A 25,191-nucleotide genomic window follows, 5' to 3' on the forward strand; every position below is an offset into this window, starting at 1 on the left:
ATCCAGATAAACTACATTGACAGGCTCACCTTTATGCACATGTTTATTTATGCCTTCAAAGAAATTAAACAACTTGGTGAGGCAAGACTTCCCTTGGCTGAACCCATGCTGACTCTGTCCCATTAAACCATGTTTGCCCACTATTTTCTCTGGCACTGAAGTCAGGCTTACTGGTCTGTAATTTCCAGGATCACTCCTAGAACCCTTTTTTTAATGTTTCAACAATTTTATTGATGATGCAACAGAATTAACAATCAGCGAGCTCGGTATTACAACCATTTGGCACGGAACAAGCTGAATAAAAGCAAGGTAATAATTCTACCATCAATGTTTAACATTTCCTCCCCCACCCTCCAGAGTATTCAAAAGTTCATTGAAGTTGCACAGAAGAAAACATAGAATATAGTCTCAACCACCAACCACCATCACCTAAATCTAAAATCCTCTATTAGTAGAAAACTATACCGAACTTCAGGTATTGCGATGTCACATATTCTGGGTTGAAGCCCAAGTAAGCTCACTTTTCTTACAGCGTCGTCTTTTGGTTATTATTTTACTAAATTCAAAATTCAACAGTTATTGATGGCTCCGCAACAACAACCAAAAGGTGAATAGAAAATGGTCTCCAACTATTATAGGCAGTTTCCAGAAAGGACTTTGAGTATTTAAAAAAAAAATGTTTGTCTTAACCTCACCAACGTTGCCAAAATGGAGGCCCCATTCCTGCCCCCCTCCTTAGCCCACATTAGCCATGTCCCCTTAGAACCCAAAACCAACTTCAACCTATCAATCTAGGCTTAAAGCCTCGCATCCCTGGCCTCCCAGGCTGCTAAAAGAAGTACCTGGTTCCTCCAGTGCCAGTAAGCCGGGGGCTATGGCGAGGTCCAGTACTGCAGGACACATTTCAGAGCCACCAAACTCAATTTCCGACATAAAAGACTGGGATAATGGGGCAGGGGAGCGAAAGTTCTAGGCTTATCAAGCAAAAATTGACCCTCTGTCCCTTGAACTGTACTTCCCAGCAGCCTAACCAAGAAACCTCTTACTTTTACTCAGAAATTCTAAACCACAGAACATGACCAAATCGCATGGTAGAACGAGTGGGGATTATAGTCACATTTGGAGCACGCTGGATCTCCGAGCCCCTCCCTATGTGTGCCAACTGAGCTTTGGACATATAAGCACGCAAAACTACCTGCTAACCACACTCAGGTAGTCTCTCATCTGTTGTGAGCGCCCGGATACCCCTCAGTGTAGCTTAAACATCCCAGGTTGCCAGAAAGACCCCCATGTCCTCTACCCATCTTTCCTTTAAGTATGTATAGTCTCTACAAGGATCCCATTTGACCAGCGATCTGTGAAGCCCCAAAACTGAAAGCTGCTCCTCTAGGACTTCTTGAAAAAAGGCAAGAACCTGCGCTCCTAAGTGGAACCTCAAAGAGGACTTATCCAAAAAGCCTATATAGTGCTTAACTTGTGAATATGTGAAACGATTCCCCCATGAGGAACCCACTCGTGCCTGTATATCATCAAACAAGATCATCTCACCATCCTCATTCAATAAGTGCTCTAGTGCCTATCCCATACAAGAAAAATCAGATTATCCATTTCGGCTCCCCCCCATTTCCGCACCAGCCATTGCCAAACCTCACGCAGAGGCTTAAGCAACATACTCCCCTTCAAATGCCCAGGTAGCTGACTTGACATGAGATACAGCAGAGAAAAAAAATTGTGGTGAGCAAAATGCATTTGCTCTAACCCTACAGGTATGTATATGTCTGTGATTGGTTTAGACAATCTCCCAGGTGCTGGAGAAGGCACGCCTGATTATATAAATGTAGATTGGGAAACCCCATCCCCCCTTGATTCCAACTACCTTTCATTACCTCCTGACTGATATTTGTTTCTTTTGTGGGCCCAACAAAAACGACTGAATAGCCTATTCACAGATTATAAATCCTGCTGCAGGAGTCGAAGGGGTAGCATCTTCAAGGCGTACAACCACCTGGGGAAGACAACCATCTTTATCAAATTTACCCTGTCCATTAGTGACAAAGGGAGGCCCATCCAGCAATCCAGTTGTTTTTTAGTATCCTCCAGAAGGGCCGTGACATTAAGGTGATATAAGGATGAGACCTTCATAGTGAGCCAAATATTTAAAAGACCTATCTGTCCACCGTAGAGGAAAATCTGGGCCCCAAGCATTACGCAGGGCTGGTGAAGAGTACAATGCTTTGGACTTAGCTAAGTTGATACGAAATCCAGCATAATCTCCATACTCCCGAAACACCTCAAGAAGCGTCGGCAATGACTCTCCCGAATTCGTAAGGTGTACTGACAGGTCGTCCGCAAAAGCCGCGACCTTAAAACTTTGAGAGCCTATCCGAACTCCCCTAATCAATTTTTTAGCTTTCCTAATTTCTGTAAATATTTGTTGATCTGTCCATTCTGTCCTGGTGGACGGTGGTACAACCTACCAGTATACTCTTTCCCTTCGCACTTGGAATTTCTATACACAAGGACTCCATGCTGCTATCTGTTTCATGTAGAATATTTATTTTGACTCAGTTCACTCTTTAACATATTTATTTGTTGCATTTGTATTCCACATTTTCCCACCTCTTTGCAGGCTCAATGTGGCTTACATAGTACCGTGATCAGCGTTAACCGATTTCGGTGTGAACAAATACAAGGTGTGAGTAGTATCAAGGTGATATTATGGTAGAGTGAGATACCTGTATGGTAAAGACAATTGGGGAGAACTTAGTGAGGGAAAGGAAGAGTTAGTATATGTCTGTTACGATCTTTAGTTACGTATAGTGCAACCCCCCCTCCCTTTCAATTTTATCCACTGTATCATTGTGATATAATTTGTACTCTGTAAGTGTCCCATTGATTCTCCGAGGACAAGCAGGCTGCTTGTTCTCACGACTGGGTGACGTCCGCGGCAGCCCCCACCAACCGGAAAAAGCTTCGCGGGCGGTCCGCACACAGGGCACACCCACCGCGCATGCGCGGCCGTTCCCGCCAGTCTTGTTTTTTCCGCGCTGGAGAGAGTCGTGCGTCGCCGCTCTCTCTTGTCAGCCCCGGAAAACCGTCGCGTTTTCGCGAGTTTCTAGTTTTGTTTCTGGTTCCCGCGCGTCCCGGACCTTTTTCTTTTTTCTTGTTTAAAAAAAAAAAAAAAAAAGGGTGAACGCGCGTGTTTTTCCCCTCGTTTCTAGCGGGGGCGTCGCGTTGCGGCCTTGTGGCCGCGCGGTCGATTTATTTTTCGAGGTATGATTTACCGCCACCATCGACGACTTTAATTTTGCCGGCGCGATTTTTCCGTCGATGTCCTCGAAGGTCCCGAGTGGATTTAAGAAGTGTGGTCGGTGCGGCCGGCCTATCTCGCAGACCAACACCCACGCTTGGTGCCTCCAGTGCCTCGGGCCGGAGCACAATATCAAGTCGTGCTCTTTGTGTCTTGGTCTCCGGAAACGGACTCAGGTTGCGAGGCAAGTTCTACGGGACCGTCTTTTTGGAACTTGCGCCGGCCCCTCGACCTCGACGGCATCGGTATCGACGGCCGATTCTTCGGTACCGGTATCAATGTCGGCGAAATTGGCACCGATGGCATCGACCCCAGGAGCACAGGTCCCGTTGGCCCGCCGGTCCTCCGGTGAGGGTAGGGGTGAGAAGCCGCGTGGGCAGTCGGCCCCGGTCACTCCCTCTGCCCATGGCCCTCGGGACCGAACCCTGTCTGACCCGGTTCCTCGAGACCGAGGGGGATCGACCTCCTCCTCCTCCATTCCACCTGGCGCCGATGGCGGGCACCGCAAAAAATCAAAGAAGCACCGTCATCGGTCGCCTTCGATGCATCTGGCTCTCGGTGCCGGCGAGGAGTCGACGCCGAAGCGTCAGCGTCCAGAGGAGAGGTCCCCTTCGGTTGTGGAGGTCCCGGCGCGTCAGGGTCCCAGCACTTCGGTGCAGTCTCCTGGACCCGAGCAGCTTCCGGCACCGACACCTCTACCGGCCCTCCCGTCTTTCCCGACAGCGGGCCTGGATGAGTGCCTCCGAGCCATCCTTCCGGGGATCCTGGAAGAGCTGATGCGCCAGGCTGTGCCGGCGCCGGGGGTGCTTGCGCCCTCAGCGCCGTTGACTGTGGCGCCGGCGAGCTCTAGCCCGGTGCCGAGGCCTTTGACACCGCCGCCGCTTGCGGCGCCGGTCTCGACCGCCACGCAGGTGGAGTCCCCGTCGACGTCGATGGAGGGAGCTTCGTCCCCACCGGCGCGGGAGTCCATCGCTCGACGACACCGAGGCCTCGGTGCCTCGACGTCGAGCCGGGCCCGGTTAAGGACTCAGCTACATGAGCTTATGTCCGATACCGAGGAAGAGGCCTCGTGGGGGGAAGAGGAGGACCCCAGATATTTCTCCTCAGAGGAGTCTGTGGGCCTTCCCTCTGACCCCACGCCTTCACCAGAGAGGAAGCTCTCGCCTCCTGAGAGCCTCTCCTTTGCCTCCTTTGTAAGGGACATGTCCATTTGCATTCCCTTCCCCGTGGTCTCTGTGGATGAGCCGAGGGCTGAGATGCTCGAGGTTCTCGACTATCCATCACCACCTAGAGAGTCCTGCACGGTGCCGTTGCACAATGTCCTCAAAGAGACACTGCTTCGGAACTGGATGAGACCATTATTTAATCCCATCATTCCCAAGAAAGCAGAGTCCCAGTACAGAATCCACTCGGACCCAGAGTTAATGCGGCCCCAATTGCCCCATGACTCGGCGGTCGTGGATTCTGCTCTCAAGAGGGCACGGAGTTCGAGGGATACCGCCTCGGCGCCCCCGGGGCGAGAATCTCGCACTCTGGACTCGTTTGGGAGGAAGGCCTACCAATCTTCCATGCTCATGACCCGCATCCAATCTTACCAGCTCTACACGAGCATCCACATGCGGAACACTGTGAAGCAACTGGCGGACCTGGTTGATAAGCTCCCGCCGGAGCAGTCCAGGCCTTATCAGGAGGTGGTCAGGCAGCTGAAGGCGTGCAGAAAGTTCCTGTTCAGGGGTATATATGACACCTGTGACGTGGCATCTTGTGCTGCGGCCCAAGGTATAGTGATGCGCAGGCTCTCATGGCTGCGTGCCTCTGACCTGGACAACCGCACCCAGCAGAGACTGGCCGACGTCCCTTGCCGGGGGGATAATATTTTTGGCGAGAAGGTCGAGCAGCTGGTGGACCAACTGCATCAGCAGGAAACCGCCCTCGACAAGCTCTCCCACTGGGCGCCTTCAGCATCCACCTCAGCAGGTGGACGTTTTTCCCGGGCCCGGCAGGCTGCGCCGTATGCTTTTGCCAAGCGTAGGTACACCCAGCCGGCCCGAAGGCCTCGACAGGCACAGGGACAGCCCCAGCGCGCTCGTTCTCGTCAACAGCGTGCGCCTAAGCAGCCCCCTGCGCCTCCACAGCAAAAGCCGGGGACAGGCTTTTGACTGGATCCACGGGAACATAGCCGCCCTCAAAGTGTCCGTGCCGGACGATCTGCCGGTCGGAGGGAGGTTAAAATTTTTTCACCAAAGGTGGCCTCTCATAACCTCCGACCAGTGGGTTCTCCAAATAGTGCGGTGCGGATACGCCCTAAATTTGGCCTCCCTTCCACCAAATTGTCCTCCGGGAGCTCAATCCTTCAGCTCCCATCACAAGCAGGTACTTGCAGAGGAACTCTCCGCCCTTCTCAGCGCCAATGCGGTCGAGCCCGTACCACCCGGGCAGGAAGGGCAGGGATTCTATTCCAGGTACTTCCTTGTGGAAAAGAAAACAGGGGGGATGCGTCCCATCCTAGACCTGAGAGGCCTGAACAAATTCCTGGTCAAAGAAAAGTTCAGGATGCTTTCCTTGGGCACCCTTCTGCCAATGATTCAGAAAAACGATTGGCTATGTTCCCTGGATTTAAAGGACGCATACACTCACATCCCGATACTGCCAGCTCACAGACAGTATCTCAGATTCCGCCTGGGCGCACGGCACTTTCAGTATTGTGTGCTGCCCTTTGGGCTCGCCTCTGCCCCACGGGTGTTTACAAAGTGCCTCGTGGTGGTAGCGGCGTATCTACGCAAGCTGGGAGTGCACGTGTTCCCATATCTCGACGATTGGCTGGTCAAGAACACCTCGGAGGCAGGAGCCCTCCGGTCCATGCAGTGCACTATTCAACTCCTGGAGCTGCTGGGGTTTGTGATAAATTACCCAAAGTCCCATCTCCAGCCAACCCAGTCTCTGGAATTCATAGGAGCTCTGCTGAATACCCAGTCGGCTCAGGCCTTCCTTCCCGAAGCGAGGGCCAACAACCTCCTGACCCTGGCTTCGCAGACCAGAGCGTCTCAGCAGGTCACAGCTCGGCAGATGTTGAGACTTCTGGGTCATATGGCCTCCACAGTCCATGTGACTCCCATGGCTCATCTTCACATGAGATCTGCTCAATGGACCCTAGCTTCCCAGTGGTTCCAAGCCACCGGGAATCTAGAAGATGTCATCCGCCTCTCCACCAGTTGCCGCACTTCACTGCTCTGGTGGACCATTCGGACCAATGTGACCCTGGGACGTCCATTCCAAATTCCATAGCCCACGAAAGTGCTGACGACGGATGCATCTCGCCTGGGGTGGGGAGCTCATGTCGATGGACTCCACACCCAGGGTCTGTGGTCCCTCCAGGAAAAGGATCTGCAGATCAACCTCCTGGAGCTCCGAGCGATCTGGAACGCACTGAAGGCTTTCAGAGATCGGCTGTCCTGCCAAATTATCCAAATTCGGACAGACAATCAGGTTGCAATGTATTACGTCAACAAGCAGGGGGGCACCGGATCTCGCCCCCTGTGCCAGGAAGCCGTCGGGATGTGGAGTTGGGCTTGCCAGTTCGGCATGCTCCTCCAAGCCACATACCTGGCAGGCGTAAACAACAGTCTGGCTGACAGACTGAGCAGAGTCATGCAACCGCACGAGTGGTTGCTCCATTCCAGAGTGGTACGCAAGATCTTCCGAGAGTGGGGCACCCCCTCGGTGGACCTTTTCGCCTCTCAGACCAACCACGAGCTGCCTCTGTTCTGTTCCAGACTTCAGACACACGGCAGACTAGCGTCGGACGCCTTTCTCCTTCATTGGGGGACCGGCCTCCTGTATGCTTATCCTCCCATACCTTTGGTGGGGAAGACCTTACTGAAGCTCAAGCAAGACCGCGGCACCATGATTCTGATAGTGCCCTTTTGTACCCGTTAGATCTGGTTCCCTCTTCTTCTGGAGTGTTTTCCGACTCTCATTTCGCAGAACGACGGAGCGTTGCTGCACCCCAACCTTCAGTCCCTAGCTCTCACGGCCTGGATGTTGAGGGCGTAGACTTCACTGCGTTGGGTCTGTCTGAGGGTGTCTCATGTGTCTTGCTTGCCTCTAGGAAGGATTCCACTAAAAAGAGTTACTTTTTCAAGTGGAGGAGGTTTGTCGTTTGGTGTGAGAGCAAGGCCCTAGAACCTCGTTCTTGCCCTGCACAGAACCTGCTTGAATACCTTCTGCACTTATCAGAGTCTGGCCTCAAGACCAACTCCGTAAGGAATCACCTTAGTGCGATTAGTGCTTACCATTATTGTGTGGTAGGTAAAGCCATCTCTGGAGAGCCTTTAGTCGTTCGATTCATGAGAGGCTTGCTTTTGTCAAAGCCCCCTATCAAGCCTCCTGCAGTGTCATGGGATCTCAACGTCGTCCTCACCCAGCTGATGAAACCTCCTTTTGAGCCACTGAATACCTGCCATCTGAAGTACTTGACCTGGAAGGTCATTTTCTTGGTGGCAGTTACTTCAGCTCGTAGGGTCAGTGAGCTTCAAGCCCTGGTAGCTCATGCTCCGTATACCAAATTTCATCACAACAGAGTAGTGCTCCGCACCCACCCAAAGTTCCTGCCGAAGGTGGTGTCGGAGTTCCATCTTAACCAGTCAATTGTCTTGCCAACATTCTTCCCCAGGCCGCATACCCGCCCTGCTGAACGTCAGTTGCACACATTGGACTGCAAGAGAGCATTGGCCTTCTACTTGGAGCGGACACAGCCCCACAGACAGTCCGCCCAATTGTTTGTTTCTTTCGACCCTAACAGGCTAGGGGTCGCTGTCGGGAAACGCACCATCTCCAATTGGCTAGCAGATTGCATTTCCTTCACTTGCGCCCAGGCTGGGCTGACTCTTGAGGGTCATGTCACGGCTCATAGTGTTAGAGCCATGGCAGCGTCAGTGGCCCACTTGAAGTCAGCCACTATTGAAGAGATCTGCAAGGCTGCGACGTGGTCATCTGTCCACACATTCACATCACATTACTGCCTCCAGCAGAATACCCGACGCGACAGTCGGTTCGGGCAGTCGGTGCTGCAGAATCTGTTTGGGGTGTAAATCCAACTCCACCCTCCAGGACCCGAATTTATTCTAGTCAGGCTGCACTCTCAGTTAGTTGTTCTTCGTAGGTCAATTTCTGTTGTGTCCTCGCTGTTGCGAGGTTCAATTGACCTGGGTTCTTGTTTTGAGTGAGCCTGAGAGCTAGGGATACCCCAGTCGTGAGAACAAGCAGCCTGCTTGTCCTCGGAGAAAGTGAATGATACATACCTGTAGCAGGTGTTCTCCGAGGACAGCAGGCTGATTGTTCTCACCTACCCTCCCTCCTCCCCTTTGGAGTTGCATTTTCATCTTTTTGCTTGTCATTCAACTGGCGGGACCGGTCGCGCACGGGCGGGAAGACGGCCGCGCATGCGCGGTGGGCGTGCCCTGCGTGCGGACCGCCCGCGAAGCTTTTTCCGGTTGGTGGGGGCTGCCGCGGACGTCACCCAGTCGTGAGAACAATCAGCCTGCTGTCCTCGGAGAACACCTGCTACAGGTATGTATCATTCACTTTGTCCTCCTTCCACCAGGTCTCTGAGATGCCAGATTTTTAAAATATATGTGTACTTTCCCATTTTATGAAGGGAATGCACATGTATTTCAAAAACTTTCCCTCTCAGCATTTACAATGCCTTCATATCACACATAAGTGGAACTGGAATTTTGAGGAGCGAATGAAGCAGTAGCGTAGGCAGACAGCCGATTTAGGGCGGGCCTGAGATCAAAGTGGGTGGACCAAGTCATGTCTGGTGCCATTGCCCCCCCCCCCCCCCCCCCCTCCAAAGCAAAACCCAATTTCATTTCCACTTCCCCTCCCAGCATCCACCGTAAATGAAATACCTGTGCTGAATGGGATCTCCAAGCCCCGCCAGCCGAAGACCTCCTTACCGCCAAACTAGCTTACACTGTCCCCAAACCGCTGCTGCCAGACACTGACCTCCACCTATGCTCAATTTCGTGCATGCATGAAAATGGAGCATGCACATGGTGGAGGGGCCTGCGGCTGGCAGGGCTTGGTGGGAAGGTAGTCCTCAACTGGCAGGGCTTGAGGATCCCCACCAGCCACACTAAAGGAATTGAAATTTTGGGTGGCCCTGAGCCCAAATTGGGTGGGACCTGGCACACACGTCAGTGGCTACACCACTAGAGTGAAGCGGCAATTGTGTCTTTATCCCTATGGCCTTAATTAGCTCTTCTTATATGTGTATTTTTGTGAAATCTGCACTTGCATGTGTAACCTATTTTTTTTTTGTTACATTTGTACCCCGCGCTTTCCCACTCATGGCAGGCTCAATGCGGCTTACATGGGGCAATGGAGGATTAAGTGACTTGCCCAGAGTCACAAGGAGCTGCCTGTGCCTGAAGTGGAAATTGAACTCAGTTCCTCAGTTCCCCAGGACCAAAGTCCACCACCCTAACCACTAGGCCACTCCTCCAACACTTCACTCTTTTATTTTTTTTGCTGACTTTATTTTGTAAAATGGCTATTCCTATTGTAGCTACCTGCATGTATATAATGTATCACTATGTAATAGTGAGCATCACACCATATGGTTTGATAAGGGCGAAGGCGGAGTGCGGATGCACAAAACTCAAAGTACTGGATTTCAGACGTACTGATTTTGATAAAATGGGGGAATACTTGAAGAAGGAGCTGTTTGCGAGGGAAGGCATAGGAGATATGGAAAAACAGTGGTCCAAGCTAAAGGCTGCTATAAATATGGCGACTGATCTTTATGCGAGGAAAGTAAACAAAAACAAGAGAAGCAGGAAGCCTATATGGTTCTCCAAACAAGTAGCTGAAAAAATAAGAGCAAAAGAAGCTTTGTTCCAGAAATACAAAAGAACGCAATGAGAGGATCATGGAAAAGATTATCGGATTAAACTGAAAGACGTGAAGAGGGAATTATGGGTAGGGAAAGTGCGAGCAGAAGAAAAAATTGCTAAAGATATAAAGAGAGGTGACAAGACCTTTTTCAGGTATATTGGAGAAAGGAGAAAAGATAGGAATGGAATTGCCAGACTGAAAGATAATGAGAATGGCTATGTGGAGAGTGATGAAGATAAAGCGAACGCGCTAAACAATTATTTCTCTTTGGTGTTCACGGAGGAAAATCCTGGAAAAGGACTGTGGTCAGCTGCCGAGGGAACACCTGGGAATGGAGTGGATACTGTGCCGTTCATGGAAGAAAACGTTTATAAACAGCTTGAGAATCTGACGGTGGACAAAGCTATGGGGCCGGATGGGATACATCCCAGGATACTGAGGGAGCTCGGAGAGGTCCTGGCGGAGCCTCTTAAAGATTTATTTAATAGATCTTTAGAGATGGGAGAGGTATCGCGAGACTGGAGACAAGCGGATGTGGTCCCTCTCCACAAAAGTGGAGACAGAGAAGAAGTGGGAAACTACAGATTGGTAAATCTCACTTCAGTGGTAGGAAAAATAATGGAATCGCTGCTGAAAGAAAGGATAGTTAACTTTCTAGAAGCCAATGTGTTACAGGACCCGAGGCAACATAGCTTTACCATTTGGAAAATCCTGCCAAACGAATCTCATTGACTTCTTTGACTGGGTGACCAAAGAACTGGATGAAGGACGTGCGCTAGATGTAATCTACTTGGATTTCAGCAAAGCCTTTGATACTGGCCCCCACAGAAGACTTGTGAATAAGCTGAAAGGGCTGAACTTAGGACCGAAAGTAGTGAACTGGATAGGAAACTGGTTGATCGATAGGTGGCAGAGAGTGGTGGTAAATGGAATCCGCTCAGAGGGAAGGAAGGTGAGCAGTGGAGTTCCTCACAGTTTGGTGCTGGGGCCTATTCTGATATATTTGTGGGAGATATTGCTGAAGGGTTGGAAGGAAAGGTTTGCCTTTTTGGATGACATGAAAATAGCCAATAGAGTGGATACCCAGTAGAAACAATGAGAAGGGATCTCTGAACATTAGAAGAATTGTCGAGGGTCCGGCAGTTACTACTACTACTACTACTTAACATTTCTAGAGTGCTACTAGGGTTATGCAGCGCTGTACAAATTAACAAAGAAGGGCGGTCCCTGCTCAAAGGAGCTTACAATCTAAAGGACGAAATGTCAAGTTGGGGCAGTCTAGATTTCCTGAGTAGAGGTGTAGTGGTTAGGTGCCGAAGGCGACATTGAAGAGGTGGGCTTTGAGCAATGATTTGAAGATGGGCAGGGAGGAGGCCTGGCGTATGGGCTCAGGGAGTTTGTTCCAAGCATGGGGTGAGGCGAGGCAGAAAAGGCAGAGCCTGGAGTTGGCGGTGGTGGAGAAGGGTACTGAAAGGAGGGATTTGTCGTGAGAGCGGAGGTTACGGGTAGGAACATAAGGGGAGATGAGGGTAGAGAGGTAAGGAGGGGCTGCAGATCGAGTGCATTTGTAGGTTAGTAGGAGAAGCTTGAACTGTATGCAGTATCTGATCGGAAGCCAGTGAAGTGATCTGAGGAGAGGGGTGATATGAGTATATCGGTCAAGGCGGAAGATAAGACGTGCAGCAGAGTTCTGAACGGACTAAAGGGGGGATAGATGGCTAAGTGGTAAGCCAGTGAGGAGTAGGTTGCAGTAGTCAAGGCGAGAGGTAATGAGAGAGTGGATGAGAGTTCGGGTGGTGTGCTCAGAGAGGAAGGGGCGAATTTTGCTAATATTATAGAGGAAGAAGCGACAGGTCTTGGCTATCTGCTGGATATACGCAGAGAAGGAGAGGGAGGAGTCAAAGATGACACCGAGGTTGCGGGCAGATGAGACGGGGACAATGAGGGTGTTATCAACTGAGATAGAGAGTGAAGGAGAAGTGGGCTTGGGTGGGAAGACAATAAGTTCGGTCTTGGCCATGTTCAGTTTCAGGTGGCGGTTGGACATCCAGGCAGCAATGTCGGATAAGCAGGCCGATACTTTGGCCTGGGTTTCCGCAGTGATGTCTGGTGTGGAGAGATAGAGCTGGGTGTCATCAGCATAAAGATGATAGTGGAAACCATTGGATGAGATCAGGGAGCCCAGGGAAAAGGTGTAGATTGAAAAAAGAAGAGGTCCAAGGACAGATCCCTGAGGAACTCCAACAGAGAGCGGGATAGGGGTAGAGGACGAACCATGAGAGTGTACTCTGAAGGTACGATGGGAGAGATAAGAGGAGAACCAGGAGAGGACAGAGCCCTGGAACCCAAAAGAGGACAGTGTGTCAAGAAGTAAGTTGTGATTGACATTGTCAAAAGCGGCGGATAGGTCTAGGAGGATGAGGATGGAGTACTGACCTTTGGATTTGGCGAGGAACGGGTCATTGCAGACTTTAACGTTTCTGTCGAGTGTAGGGGGCGAAAGCCGGATAGAAGCGGATCGAGGATGGCATGAGAGGAGAGAAAATCAAGACAGCGGCTGTGAACACAAGTATCTTGGAGAGGAAGGGTAGGAGGGAAATGGGGCGGTAGTTGGAAGGACAGGAAAAGCCACAAAAATGGTATGGGATTTGAGTTACAAACCGTATGAGGAGAGACTTGCTGACCTGAACATGTATACCTTGGAGAAAAGGAGAAACAGGGGTGACATGATACAGACGTTCAAATATTTGAAAGGTGTTAATCCGCAAATGAACCTTTTTTGGAGACTGGAAGGCTGTAGAAGTAGAGGACACGAATTGAGGTTGAAGGGGGGCAGACTCTGGAGTAATGTTAGGAAGTATTTTTTTCACAAAGAGGGTACTGCTGGATATGTGGAATGCCCTCCCGCGGTAATGGAATTCAAAAATGCGTGGGATAAACTCAAAGGAATCCTGTTTAGAAGGAATGGATCCATGGAATCTTAGCGGAGATTAGGTGGCAACGCCAGTAATTGGGAAGCAAAACCGGTGCTGGGCGGACTTCTAGGGTCTACTCCCTGATCGTGACTGAATAGATATGGATGGGCTGGAGTGTAAATTTTAAGGGGTTTCCATGTTAGCTTCAGAATTTAGTACAGGAACAGTGCTGGGCAGACTTCTATGGTCTGTGCCCTGAGAATGACAAGGACAAATCAAACTCAGGTATAAAGTATCGCATGCCAATGTAAAATGAGCTTATCTTGTTGGACAGACTGGATGGACCATACAGGTATTTATCTGTTGTCATTTACTATGTAAAATGAGGCAGATAAAGACCTTGAGGCCTATTCAGTCTGCCCATCCATGCCAACTATTAATCTTTACTATCAGAGATCCTCTGTTCATGCCCCATGCTTTCATGAATTCAGATAGTCCTCATCTCCATCACTTCCACTGGGAGGCTGTTCCATGCATTCACCATTCTTTCCAGAAAGAAGTAATTAGATTATTCTTATCACCTTCATCCTATTATCCCAGGTTCCAGAGCTTCCTTTCAGTTGAAAGAGGACTGTATCCTATGCATTTATGCCATGGAGCTATGTAATGTCTCCATTATATCTCCCGTCTCCCACCTTTATTACAAAGTATACATATTGAGATCTTTAAGTCTGTCTCCATATGTCATATGATGAAGTCCTAATGTGGATTTTACAAAAGGCTCTGTATTGAGTGAGCCTTCTGTAAAATACTTTGGAAATTGTGAACCTTTCAACTTAGATGTTCTATGTAACATAGTAGATGGCGGCAGAAAAAATAGGGCTTCTTATAAATAAATGGTCATAGAACCAAGAAATAGGAAAAATCTATCCTTGAAAATGTAGATAGTACTTGTGCCAGAAGACCTCCTAATGTTGACATTAGGGCACTTCCATAAGCTCATGCCTAGAGGTATGCCACTTAGGTGTGTCAAAGGTGCCATTAATTGATGAGCACCTGTGTGCTCTAAGCACTTTTCTATAAGGTAGTGCCCAAGTACCATAGCACCTAACTGAAAGGGGGGTGTGCACATGGGCATGTCTTCTAGTTATGCACGTAGTTTAAGATACGTACGCCACGTGACACACTTAGGCACACCAGCTTATGCCTGCCATTCACATGGCATAATAGAGTGTGCCAATGTCAATACACCCTAGTATTCTATAATGGAATCTTGGTACCAAGATGCTGTTATAGATTTGGCACTAGGCACACAGCATTGGGGCACCTAAACTGAGGCATGAATTGATAGATTTTCCCCAAAAGTGGGTGGAGCACCTTTGGAAAGAGAACTTTTGTGTTAAACAGGAAAAAGACTTGACCAAGTTTAAAGAAAGTAGAATTTGAACTTGAAACATCCAATGATAAAAGCACTAAACTCTACACCCTTTCTTACATCACTCAGTTCTGCTAATCCATATTTCCAAGTTGGTTTGATTGTGAGAGGCTGCTAGTACAACCTTCAGAATACATATGGTGGATAAAAAGTCGGGGTTATGATAGTTCTTGTGTAATCATTTGTATGTTTTATAATAATATGTTACATTGTAAAGGTCAATATTGAAAGGATTTTTTTTATTAGCTTTGGAAATTAGCCAGGCAAACCTGTGAGATTGAAAGTACAGTGCACCCCATTTAAGTGCACGTTGGAAAAGTGCATGCTCTGTTTAACTGCATGCCGTACTTCAATCCCGTTTTTGGCGCATCAATTTCTATGGGGACAAACTTCGGTTTAGCGCACCACTGATAAGTACAAGATTCACTTATATGCATGGTTTAAGACTGCTCCTCTGCAGGAAAGACTCCGCATAAGCGTGCTCACGGAATATGGAAGCCGATTGGCGTGTGACAAAGGGGTGGTAAATTTGAAATCTCGGTTAACTGCCACAGGCAGAATAAGCGAAAGAATGTTGTTAGAGTGTAGACTGGAGTCTTCGTCACGCAACTGTAAGACTTTAACACTGGCTGAAAGAATAGAAGTTCTTAAAAAATTAGATAACAAACAAAGTCAAGCATCTATTGCTAAAGAATATGGTGTCAATCCCAGTCAAATTTCATGTATCTTGAAGCAGAAAGACCAGCTTCTGGAAGACTGGCAAAACAATACAAATCCACACAGGAAACGAAAACGGGCGGGAAAAGCTGAGGATGTAGAAGATGCTCTTCTTTGGTGGTTTTCTCAAGTCAGGAGCAGACAGTTTCCTGTCAGTGGTCCACTGCTTATGGAGAAATCTAATCAGCTAGCTGAAAGTCTTGGACTAACTGAATTCAAAGCCACTGTTGGATGGTTGGAAAGATGGAAGGAAAGGAACAACATAAAATTCAAGAAACAGCATGGCGCAAAACAAGACACTGATGACTTTGGTGCTGAAAATTGGGTTGTTTCATTTCTTCCTACCATCTTGAACGAGTTTGCACCTCGTGATGTTTTCAGTGCTGACGAAAATGGACTCTCCTGGCAAGCGATTCCTGATGGAACACTTGCATTCAAACAAGTCGAAACTACAGGAAGTAAAACATTGAAGGACCGACTGACGATCCTCCTTTGCTGCAATATGGATGGGAGTGAGAAGTTGGAACTACTCGTCATTGGAAAGAGCAAACAGCCCCGTTGCTTCAAGAATGTTAAGTGACTTCCTATGTCATACGAGGCTAACGCAAATTCATGGATGACTGGGGAAATTTGGAAGCAGTGGCTAAAGAAATTAGACACTAGAATGCGGGCATAAAAGCGTCAGATTTTGTTGCTTTGTGATAATTGTGCTGCACACAGTGATGATGTCAGGCTGTCTAATGTCAAGGTGGTCTTCCTGCCACCAAACACTACCTCTCTGATCCAACCTATGGATCAGGGCATAATAGCCAATTTCAAACAACATTATCGGGCTCTTGTGCTACATTGTCTGAGCTGGATGACCTGACTGGCAAGGATAAACGTGCTGTTGAACAGGCTCGTAATCTATCACTGTTGGATTCCCTACATATGCAGAAAGAAGCCTGGAATCATGTTACACAGGCAACCATTGTGAACTGCTACAAGCGGGCAAGCTTTGTTAGGGATGTGGAGAGGGACGAAACAGATTCAGGTGTTGCAAACGCGTCGGATGAACAGGCTATTGACATCCCAGCCGGTGTTACTGAAGAGGAGTTTTGTCAGTACATAGCTGTTGATTACGATCTACAAACAGCTGACGACAGCACTGATGTTGAGATATGCGCCTGCACGCAGGCAACGGCTGATGATGAAATGAACAACAAGGCACATGCTGACGAAATTCAACAACCTCCTGTCACTTTTGCAAGAGCACTGGAGAGTCAACACCTTGCGGGCCTATCTGGAGGCCACTGGATGTCAGTGCTATGACAGTATTTACCGTCTGGCAGACGTAGTGTTTGGAACTCACAGACACAAGAGTGTACAGAGGACTATGACTGATTACTTCAAGTAAGCCTAACGTCAGTTAACGGAGACTGTATACTGTATGTATAATAAACAGTACTGTACATATGTTTATCAGATGTCAAGCTTCTTTGGGTCACAACGGTTAAGTGCATGCTCCGGTTAACTGCATGTATTTCTTTGGTCCCAGGCCCTTGCACTTAAGCGGATTGCACTGTATTCCCTTACTGAATAGGTGAGTTTTGTCCAAATTATTACCCACTTAAAATATATTTATGAAGTGGTGCTACAGATGTTCCAAGGTGTGGTTGTACTTCAGCCAGACATATTTGGACAGCCCAAACACCTATTCTGAAGGTAGCTGAATAAATTTATCTGAGTATATTCAGTGACATTTTTACTCCAATGAGTGCCACTAAATACTTGGTTAAAATTAATGAGTGTTGGGTTTCTCTTTCACAGTTGATCACAATTCTTTTTGGGCTTGATTTGCTGTGGCTAGTACCCATTCTGTCTTTGGAGGTGGGGAGTCTTAACAAACCAGGACTCCCCACCCTCTATAAAGCATTTTAGTACCACCTTGTGAGATCTGTGCTTGAGGTGATTAACCATGTCATCCATGGTCCCTCTTCCTATCCCCCTTACCACTACTGTATCTTTTTCTCTCTCCCAAACCCCTTGTCCCCTACAGCTTCTCTCCCTCTCTCTCTCTCTCTCTGTACCTGTCAGTCTTCTATTCACACTGCTTAGGATCTGCTAACCCTCCAACTGGCCATTCACCTTCCACCTCTTAACCTAAGGCTGCCAACTGGATCCAGATTCACAGGACAGGGTGGATCCAGTCCTGGATTTACCCCAGTGCATGCTGGGACTTGTGGTCATGCTTTTTTTTTTTTTTTTTTTTTTTAGGGAATATAATGAGGAAATCAAAACTGCAAGACCCTTCGTCCAAGACCCAGGTCTGGATTCATGCTGTCCTGCGAATCTGGATTCAGTTGGCAGCCTTACCTTAGCCCTCTTCTTCAGCAATTTTACACAGCCATCCACCTAACCAAACCCCCACCACTCAGCAAGCCAGACCAAGGCACACTCTTTCCTTGCTGACTGTGGTGTAGCCCCTGATACAGCTGTTCTTTCTGATCTGGCACCACACAGCTTTCAGTGATTTTAAGCTATGCGGTGCCTGAATTTTTGCATTGGTCTCATAAGACTCCATCAGTGTGAGTTGTTCAGGTACTGTGCAGCTCATACTGGCTGAGAACCACATGGTGCTGGATTAGAAGGCAAAGCTATTCCCATGAAAGCAGCTGGAACATGGAAAAAAAATCCTAAGTGCTATGGCACAATTTCTGGTTGCTGGGGCATTCTGGTTGCTGATTTTTTCAAGCCCTGCATATTAATATTCACATTACTGTTTCCCCTTTGCCACAGTGTTCTGCTTTTAGGGTTTCTAACATGGACAAATCTGTCCACTTCTGAGGAACAAAGGTATTATGACTTAATTAACTACTATGTGAGGTATTTCCTCATTATTAGCATTTCTCTCTTATAGTCTAGTTATTCTTGCAGCAGTCCTTGGCACATGGTTCATATGCACCCTGAATTTGGCTGACGGCTGTCATTGTTGGGTTGATCAACCAACTACACACTATTAAACCCATTAGCAACCTAAGTTAAACAAAAAGAAACATGACACTTGACCCTAGGAAGAAGGTTCTGCCTTTGCAAGTCAAAAATGTTTTGTTCAAAAATATATTGTTAATCCAGTGTAAAAAAAAGTTATTACCTTTTGTTTTGTTTCTATGTATTACCTTTAAAGTAGAATAACGTAGCAGAAATGCTGTTATAGTATCAACACAAATTACATCCAATCCCGAATTTCAAAAAACATATGAATAAAGGAACCATCAGATAAAGAAGCTATTGCAGTATCAAACCGGTATCGCTTTAATTTATGCCCTTATTTGAATTGCATTTTGAAGTTTAGCCTCTGGATTAAGATTTGTTTTCAGTGATATTGCTGTGATTCTAATGAGCAAGGTGATATATGTATGTTGTAATAAGAACGAAAACAAAGTAAAATGCATTTTCAAATAAAGTAGTAGCAAAGAAAATATTACGTTGTAATTATGGAAAAGAAAATATAAAAGCAGTATAGAAATTATATGAAGAAGAGCCATATGAGACAGTGTAACAGGTTAAACTTTTAAGCACTTAGCCCAAGTTTGTTCTGAAGTATCTGTTCTTTACTAGACAGAAAATGGTGTCCTACTGCCTTCGCTGCAGTCAGCCTTGCCATTCTTGGACCTGCACAGCATTCCCAGACTGGAATTCCATCAGACAGTATTTGATGAACTGAGGGAAAAGTTGCTGGAAAGAGTTTCTGCCATTGCTTCTGAAGGCAAAGACGAGGACAGGTAAACTCAGTCAGTATCATAGTGTCCCCTGAAATAAAGGTGCTTGCCAAAGCAGATTGAAAAAAAACAAAACAAAAAGCTTACTATGATTTGTTTTTACACACCGTATTACAGTAGAAGTCTAACAGGATTTACCCCTTTTTGCTTCTTTTTTTTATGTTTAAATCTTTTTATTGACTGAAAGATCAATACAAACAAGCAGAGAACTTCAACATGAACACTGTTCAAGTACAAGAAAATCATTCAGCATTCCACAGTCAATGAAATTTTCTTTTTATCCCCAAACACCCCCACCCCATCCCTAATCCCTCTACTTTAAATCTATTTATTAAAGTATTCCAGTTATAAAGAATAATCAGCAGTATAACCTGGGGGAACATAATACAGTTAACGTATTGCATTACCGAATAATATCTCAAAGGGCCTTGTTTCTTATAGCCCGACTTTGAGAGACATCATCTCTGGTAGAACCATATATATGGCCTGCCCATGCTGCAAAATCTTATCAAATTTTCTCCATTCTGCTAGCATGAACCTTATAGAGTTTTGCCTAACCATGCTTGCTGGCAGGTAATGGCAACTTCTAATTTCCTTTTGATCAAGTAATGGTACAAAAATATTTTAAACATCATAGTGTCTCAGCCTACATTTCAATGCAAACATTAACTTCATACCCCTTGCCTCCACCCCTCCTCTCTTCTCAATCTATCCCCCCCTCCTTCCCTCCCTTAGCAAACCAAGCCTAGTTGGGAGTATCCTCGGGAGCCCCTGAGAAAACACTTCAGGACTTAGCAGGTGTTCAACAGTTTTATCTTAATAATTCAACATTTGCAGTGCAGACTGCCAATTCCATCTGAACCTCTTTAGGAAACATATCATAACCCCACAATAGTATTGTTCACCGTTATCTTCCATAGTGCGCAATAAGTCCCCCCCTCTCCCCCAACAGCACTGCTACACCCATCAGACTCTTACTTGTCTACTCCCCCCCTCGCCCCCCTTTCCCCTTCCTCCTAGTTATCAGACCAATAAGGAAAATCCCCCCCTCCCCCCCCTCTAAGGAGATACCCAGACTTTTGGTCTATATCTGAAATGGATGGCTCCCTATCAACTTATATCTTAGAACGAATTGATCACCAAACTCCTCCCCTTAGGAGATAAGCTTTGAATATATGGCCCCCAAATGTCCAGAAACTGCCTCCTCCGCTTAGGGGAACCGCCCACCCCCCTCCTTTCAAATAGCATGAATTCATGCAGACTGTTCCGCCAGTGCCAGAAATCCGGGGAGGACTCCTCCATCCATTGACTCATTATGATCCGCTTACCAATCAAACAGGCCTTGCGAATCAGTTGTCGGGCCGCACCCCCCTGTAACAAGAACAGCTCATGCTTATCTAGCAAGATCCCCATCGGGGAACACATGACTCTCGATCCCAAAAGAGTGCCCAAATACCGAACGATGGAGTCCCAAAAATGCCTCACCTTATAGCACCCCCACAAATAATGAAAAAACGACCCCGGAGCCCTTCCACACTTCCCACAGAGAGGAGTAGACACCCCTCCCATCCTGAACACTTGAGACTTTGTTAGGTAGGCCCTGTGTAGAATACGATATTGGCATTCTCTAAGTCCAGCATTACCCGTCAAACCTGGGATCCTAGCTGTCAGAGCATTGAAATCCAAAGCCAAATGCGGCCTAGCCAAATCGTCCGCCCAACGCTGTTGAATTTGCTCTCGGACCTTGGGCACCATATATCTTCCCAACGCCCTATGCAGCCCAGAGATTGAAAGACGTTCCCCCTGTATTGAATGAAAGAACTGCCGCAGAAAATGACAATGCCGAGAACCTAAAGCCCCCCTGTCCAATGAATCAACATAATGCTTCAGTTGGGCGTGAGCAAAGATACCTCCCATATCATACCCGAGCCCCAATGCCCCTAAATTCAACATTACCCCTTGCCTATCTAACACATGTTCTAACCTAGTGATTCCTTGTCGCGCCCATTTCTGAAAAATCACCCTTTTTGCTTCTTTTAAATCACTGTGGTTTGATAGAAATCACTCAGAGGTTCATTCTCCCCTCTGCCGTCTGTTGAATCCCAAGTTCTGGAAGCACAGTGATCTGGCCAGCATCTCTCCCAACCTGTTTCCTCCAGAGATGAGAGAAAAACATTCTGGTGCAGTGCAGCAGGTAGGGTGGGTATAGTGCTGAGTGACTCTTTTCTGCTATCCTGCAAACTTAACTTTGACCCCTCCCCTCTTGTACGGCATGCAGCTGGTTGAAGGGCAGAGAGCAGCCTCTGCTCCAACTCCTCCCTTTTGTTCCCCAGGCAATTAGGCTGCATTGGAGGATAGGAGGAGGGGGGCAGGAGCAGGGAATAGCTTTGCTACTGTATGGGCTTCCTGCTTCACCCCCCACTAGCTTTTTACTACAGTGCTGCCTAGGTGCCCTGCGGACAAAAGGGCATATATTGCATTTAGCACATGAAGGAAACTGTGTTGGCCACTCATGGTGTAGATTGTCTTTACTGCTGGAAGCTGAGTTGCTGAGCATTGTGGTTTTTAAAATACTTTCTTTATGCTCTCAGGTACAGCAAACTTGAGGATCTGCTAGAGAAGAGTTTTTTATTAGTGAAAATGCCATCTATCCAGCCTGTAGTGATGTGTGTTATGAAACACTTGCCCAAGGTAAGATTACAGGCACATATTCTCCATTATAAAAAAAAGTCAATCTCCTCTTCTGGTCAAAATAATATTTGGATTTGGATTTTAGATTTCAATACTCATCATTCCAAATTCATACTGAAGGTGAATTTTATACATGTAGGCGTGCTCTCTGCCTGTGCCAGTGGAAGGTTAAGAGGCTTGCCCAAGGTCAGAATGAATGTCAGGGGGAAAAATGATTTCAGCCAGAGCTTTCCTGGTTTCAAAGTCTGATTTCCTTGTCATCAAGCAGATGAAGCCATTACGTATGGGTTGTGTCCATCAACCAGCAGGGGGAGATAGAGAGCACTCAACTTTTCACAGTGCCTCATGGCCAGCTCCACTGCCTCTTCAGTATTCTCTATCTCCCCAAGCAGGGTGGCTGCAGCTTCTTCGAGCTCCATCAAAAATCTGCCTGGGGGTGGCTCCTGGCTTGCCAGTTGTTAGCCGGGGTGTTAGAGGCTATAGCAGCTTCACTTTGAAGGCACATAGGTTAGCCCTTTCCCTGCCTTACCCATGCCCCCGTGGATGTGGACATATTAGCTTGCTTTTCCCTGTCCTTTCCCACTCAGTGGATGCAGGCACATTGGTTCGCCTTTCCCTGCCTTTCCCACTCATCTGAGCCTCCGGAGTTCTTATTACCTCTGCTTTCCTCACAGCGTTAAAAAAAAAGTTGGAATAGAGGTTTTCCTTTGATTCTTCTATGGGACCGGAGCTGTGATACTCGGTCCGGTGAGGTAAGAGTGTTTTCTAACTCCTCTGGGGTGGGCCCGCGATCGGGGCGTTTTTGGTGCGAAACCGCCATTTTGAATTTTCCCGCCGTTTTCGGCGATGGCTGCAGAGAATGTAAAGCACTGTTCCCGGTGTGGCAAGTGCAAATCAGCAGCGGGGCTCTGTAAATCGTGCTGTACAGGTGTAAGAGCCGGCCCGAGCATGGCGAGCGATGATTCTTCCCGCTCAGAACGGGCAGCGGACGCCATTTTGAATTCTCCGCATGGCGCGGCCTCCGTAGAGACGGAGAGCCCGGGGGGGGGGGGGGGACCTCGAATTGAGGCCATTCAGGGAGCGGCTGGCCCCGGACAGGATCTGGGTGCCCAGGGCGAGTTTTTCCTCCCCTGATTTTGTGTTATTATTGCATAAAGCATACATGCTGAAAAGAGCTTTCCCTCTAGGGTTGTCTGAGACCCCTTCTATTGTCCCCCACGGTGGATTCTGGCCTGGGACTGCCCGCAGAGGCTATTTTCCCTGATAATTGGCATAAAGAAAAGCATAGAAGGGTTAATTCCCCTTCAGATTGTGGTGCACCTCCTTTTTCCTTCCCCGTGGTCGGGCTGTGAGGATTCGTGGTCTGAGGAGCCAGAGTCAGGTGCGGAATTACTGCAGGATCCGGATGATCCCTCCGCGGTGAGGATTTTCCACCGTGATGAGCTGCCAGCGCTTATTTCAGATGCCCTACAGGTTCTTTCTATTGAAGAGCCTGACAGTGGCACGGCCTCCTCTGTGAATCCTAGGATGGCTAGTACCAAAAAGCCTGCTCGAGCCTTTCCTTTGGATGACTCCACCCAAGAGCTTATTTCTGCTCAGTGGGCTGACCCTGAGGGACCTTTGAAAGTTTCCAGGGCTATGGGGCAATTATACCCTCTGCGTGAGGAGCATTTGGCTCGCTTTGCAATGCCTAAAGTGGATGCCCTAGTCACTGCGGTGACAAAGAGAACTACCCTCCCTGTGGAAGGAGGAGTTGCCCTGAAGGATATACAAGACCGTAGGCTGGAAGCAGCACTTAAACGGTCCTTTGAAATTGCAGGTCTTACTGTTCAGGCATCTGCATGCAGTTGTTATGCTGCTAGAGCCTGCCTGGCGTGGTTGCAACAGGCAGTGGAACAGCCCGGAGATGGAGCGGAGCCCTTCTCGGATGTGGCTCCGCGGCTGGAGTCGGCCTTGTCCTTTTTGGCTGATGCCCTTTATGATATTGTCAGAGCTTCGGCTAAACAAATGGCAGTAGCAGTGGCGACTCGCCGTCTTATTTGGCTACGACATTGGGCAGCGGACATGGCCTCTAAGCAAAGGTTGGTGAAGTTGCCCTTTCAAGGCCTTCTCCTATTTGTAGAGGAGTTGGAAAAAAAAATTTGTTAAAGGCCTGGGAGATCCTAAACCCCAGCGCTTGCCCGAAGATAGGCCGAGGCCTTCCTCCAAGGGCCAAGCGGTCCACTCCTCTTATAGACCTCACTTCCGTGAAGCTAGAAGGTACCGCCCGGGGCGTTCTGCTGGGTTCACTTCTCGTGCCCGTTTTTCAGCAGAGGAACTCCTTTTGCTCGGACAAGCGTTCCGCAGCCACCGGCTGTAGGCCTGGAGTTCAGGGGCGACCCTCTCAATGATGGTGCGCCGGCCCCCTCCTCGCTTCCTGTCATCGGAGGACGTCTTTCCGTCTTTGCCGAGGAGTGGGCCAGTATTTCCTCAGATCAGTGGGTTCTGGACCTGATCAGAGATGGCTACAGAATAGAATTCAACGCCCCAGTAAGAGACGTGTTTGTGGATTCCCGATGCGGTTCTGCCGCCAAACGGAGGGCGGTAGAGGAGACTTTGCAAGGTCTGATTCAGTTAGGGGCCGTGTCCCCGGTACCTCCCGCCGAACACGGCTACGGCCGATACTCCATCTACTTTGTGGTGCCGCGAAAAGGTGGGTCTTTTCGCCCTATTCTGGACTTAAAAGAATTAAACAAGTCCCTGAGAGTGCGGCATTTCCACATGGAAATCCTGCGCTCCGTCATTGCTGCGGTACAGCCAGGAGAGTTTCTCACGTCTCTAGACCTGAAAGAAGCTTACTCGCACATACCAATTTGGCCCCCACACCAGAAGTTTCTGAGGTTTGCGGTGTTGGGAAAACATTTCCAGTTCTGGGCCTTGCCTTTTGGCCTCGCCACAGCTCCCCGAACCTTTTCGAAGGTAATGGTGGTAGTAGCTGCTTTGCTCAGGCGAGAAGGTAACAGGGTTCACCCGTACCTAGATGACTGGCTCATCAGAGCAGACTCTGTAACAGAGAGCTATCAAGCTACAGCCAGAGTGGTTTCAGTCCTTCAATCTCTAGGCTGGGTCATCAATATGGCCAAAAGTCACCTGACCCCCTCACAATCTCTAGAATATTTGGGGGCTAGGTTCAACACAGACTCGGGCTATGTATACCTACCCGAGCTAAGGTGGTACAAGCTTCAGAACCAGGTCCGTCTGCTCCTGAGGATGCCCCACCTGCGAGCTTGGGACATTGTCCAGCTGCTGGGATCGATGACAGCCACATTGGAAGTGGTGCCCTGGGCGAGAGCGCACCTGAGACCTCTACAGTATTCCCTACTTCAAAGATGGTCTCCAGTTTCTCAGGATTATCAATGCAGACTTTCTTGGCTCCCTGCGGCCCGACTCAGCATGGAGTAGTGGCTCTCAGCATGCTGCGGC

At 48.3% G+C, this 25,191-nt stretch overlaps 1 protein-coding gene across 2 annotated transcripts in view; it reads left to right on the plus strand.

The window, feature by feature from the left end:
- NELFB (negative elongation factor complex member B) overlaps positions 1-25,191 on the plus strand; it is a 200,497-nt gene that overhangs the window by 28,505 nt on the left and 146,801 nt on the right. For both annotated transcript variants that reach the window (XR_003942541.1, XM_030207069.1), the window contains exons 2-3: positions 18,878-19,041; positions 21,630-21,729. Coding sequence is in view for 1 of the 2 variants with exons in the window: in XM_030207069.1 (XP_030062929.1) it covers positions 18,878-19,041; positions 21,630-21,729 (264 nt within the window). In the remaining variant the exon portion in view is untranslated. The remainder of the gene's footprint in view (positions 1-18,877; positions 19,042-21,629; positions 21,730-25,191) is intronic.

Source organism: Microcaecilia unicolor, chromosome 6 (assembly GCF_901765095.1).
Source record: "Microcaecilia unicolor chromosome 6, aMicUni1.1, whole genome shotgun sequence".
Lineage (NCBI taxonomy): Eukaryota > Metazoa > Chordata > Amphibia > Gymnophiona > Siphonopidae > Microcaecilia > Microcaecilia unicolor.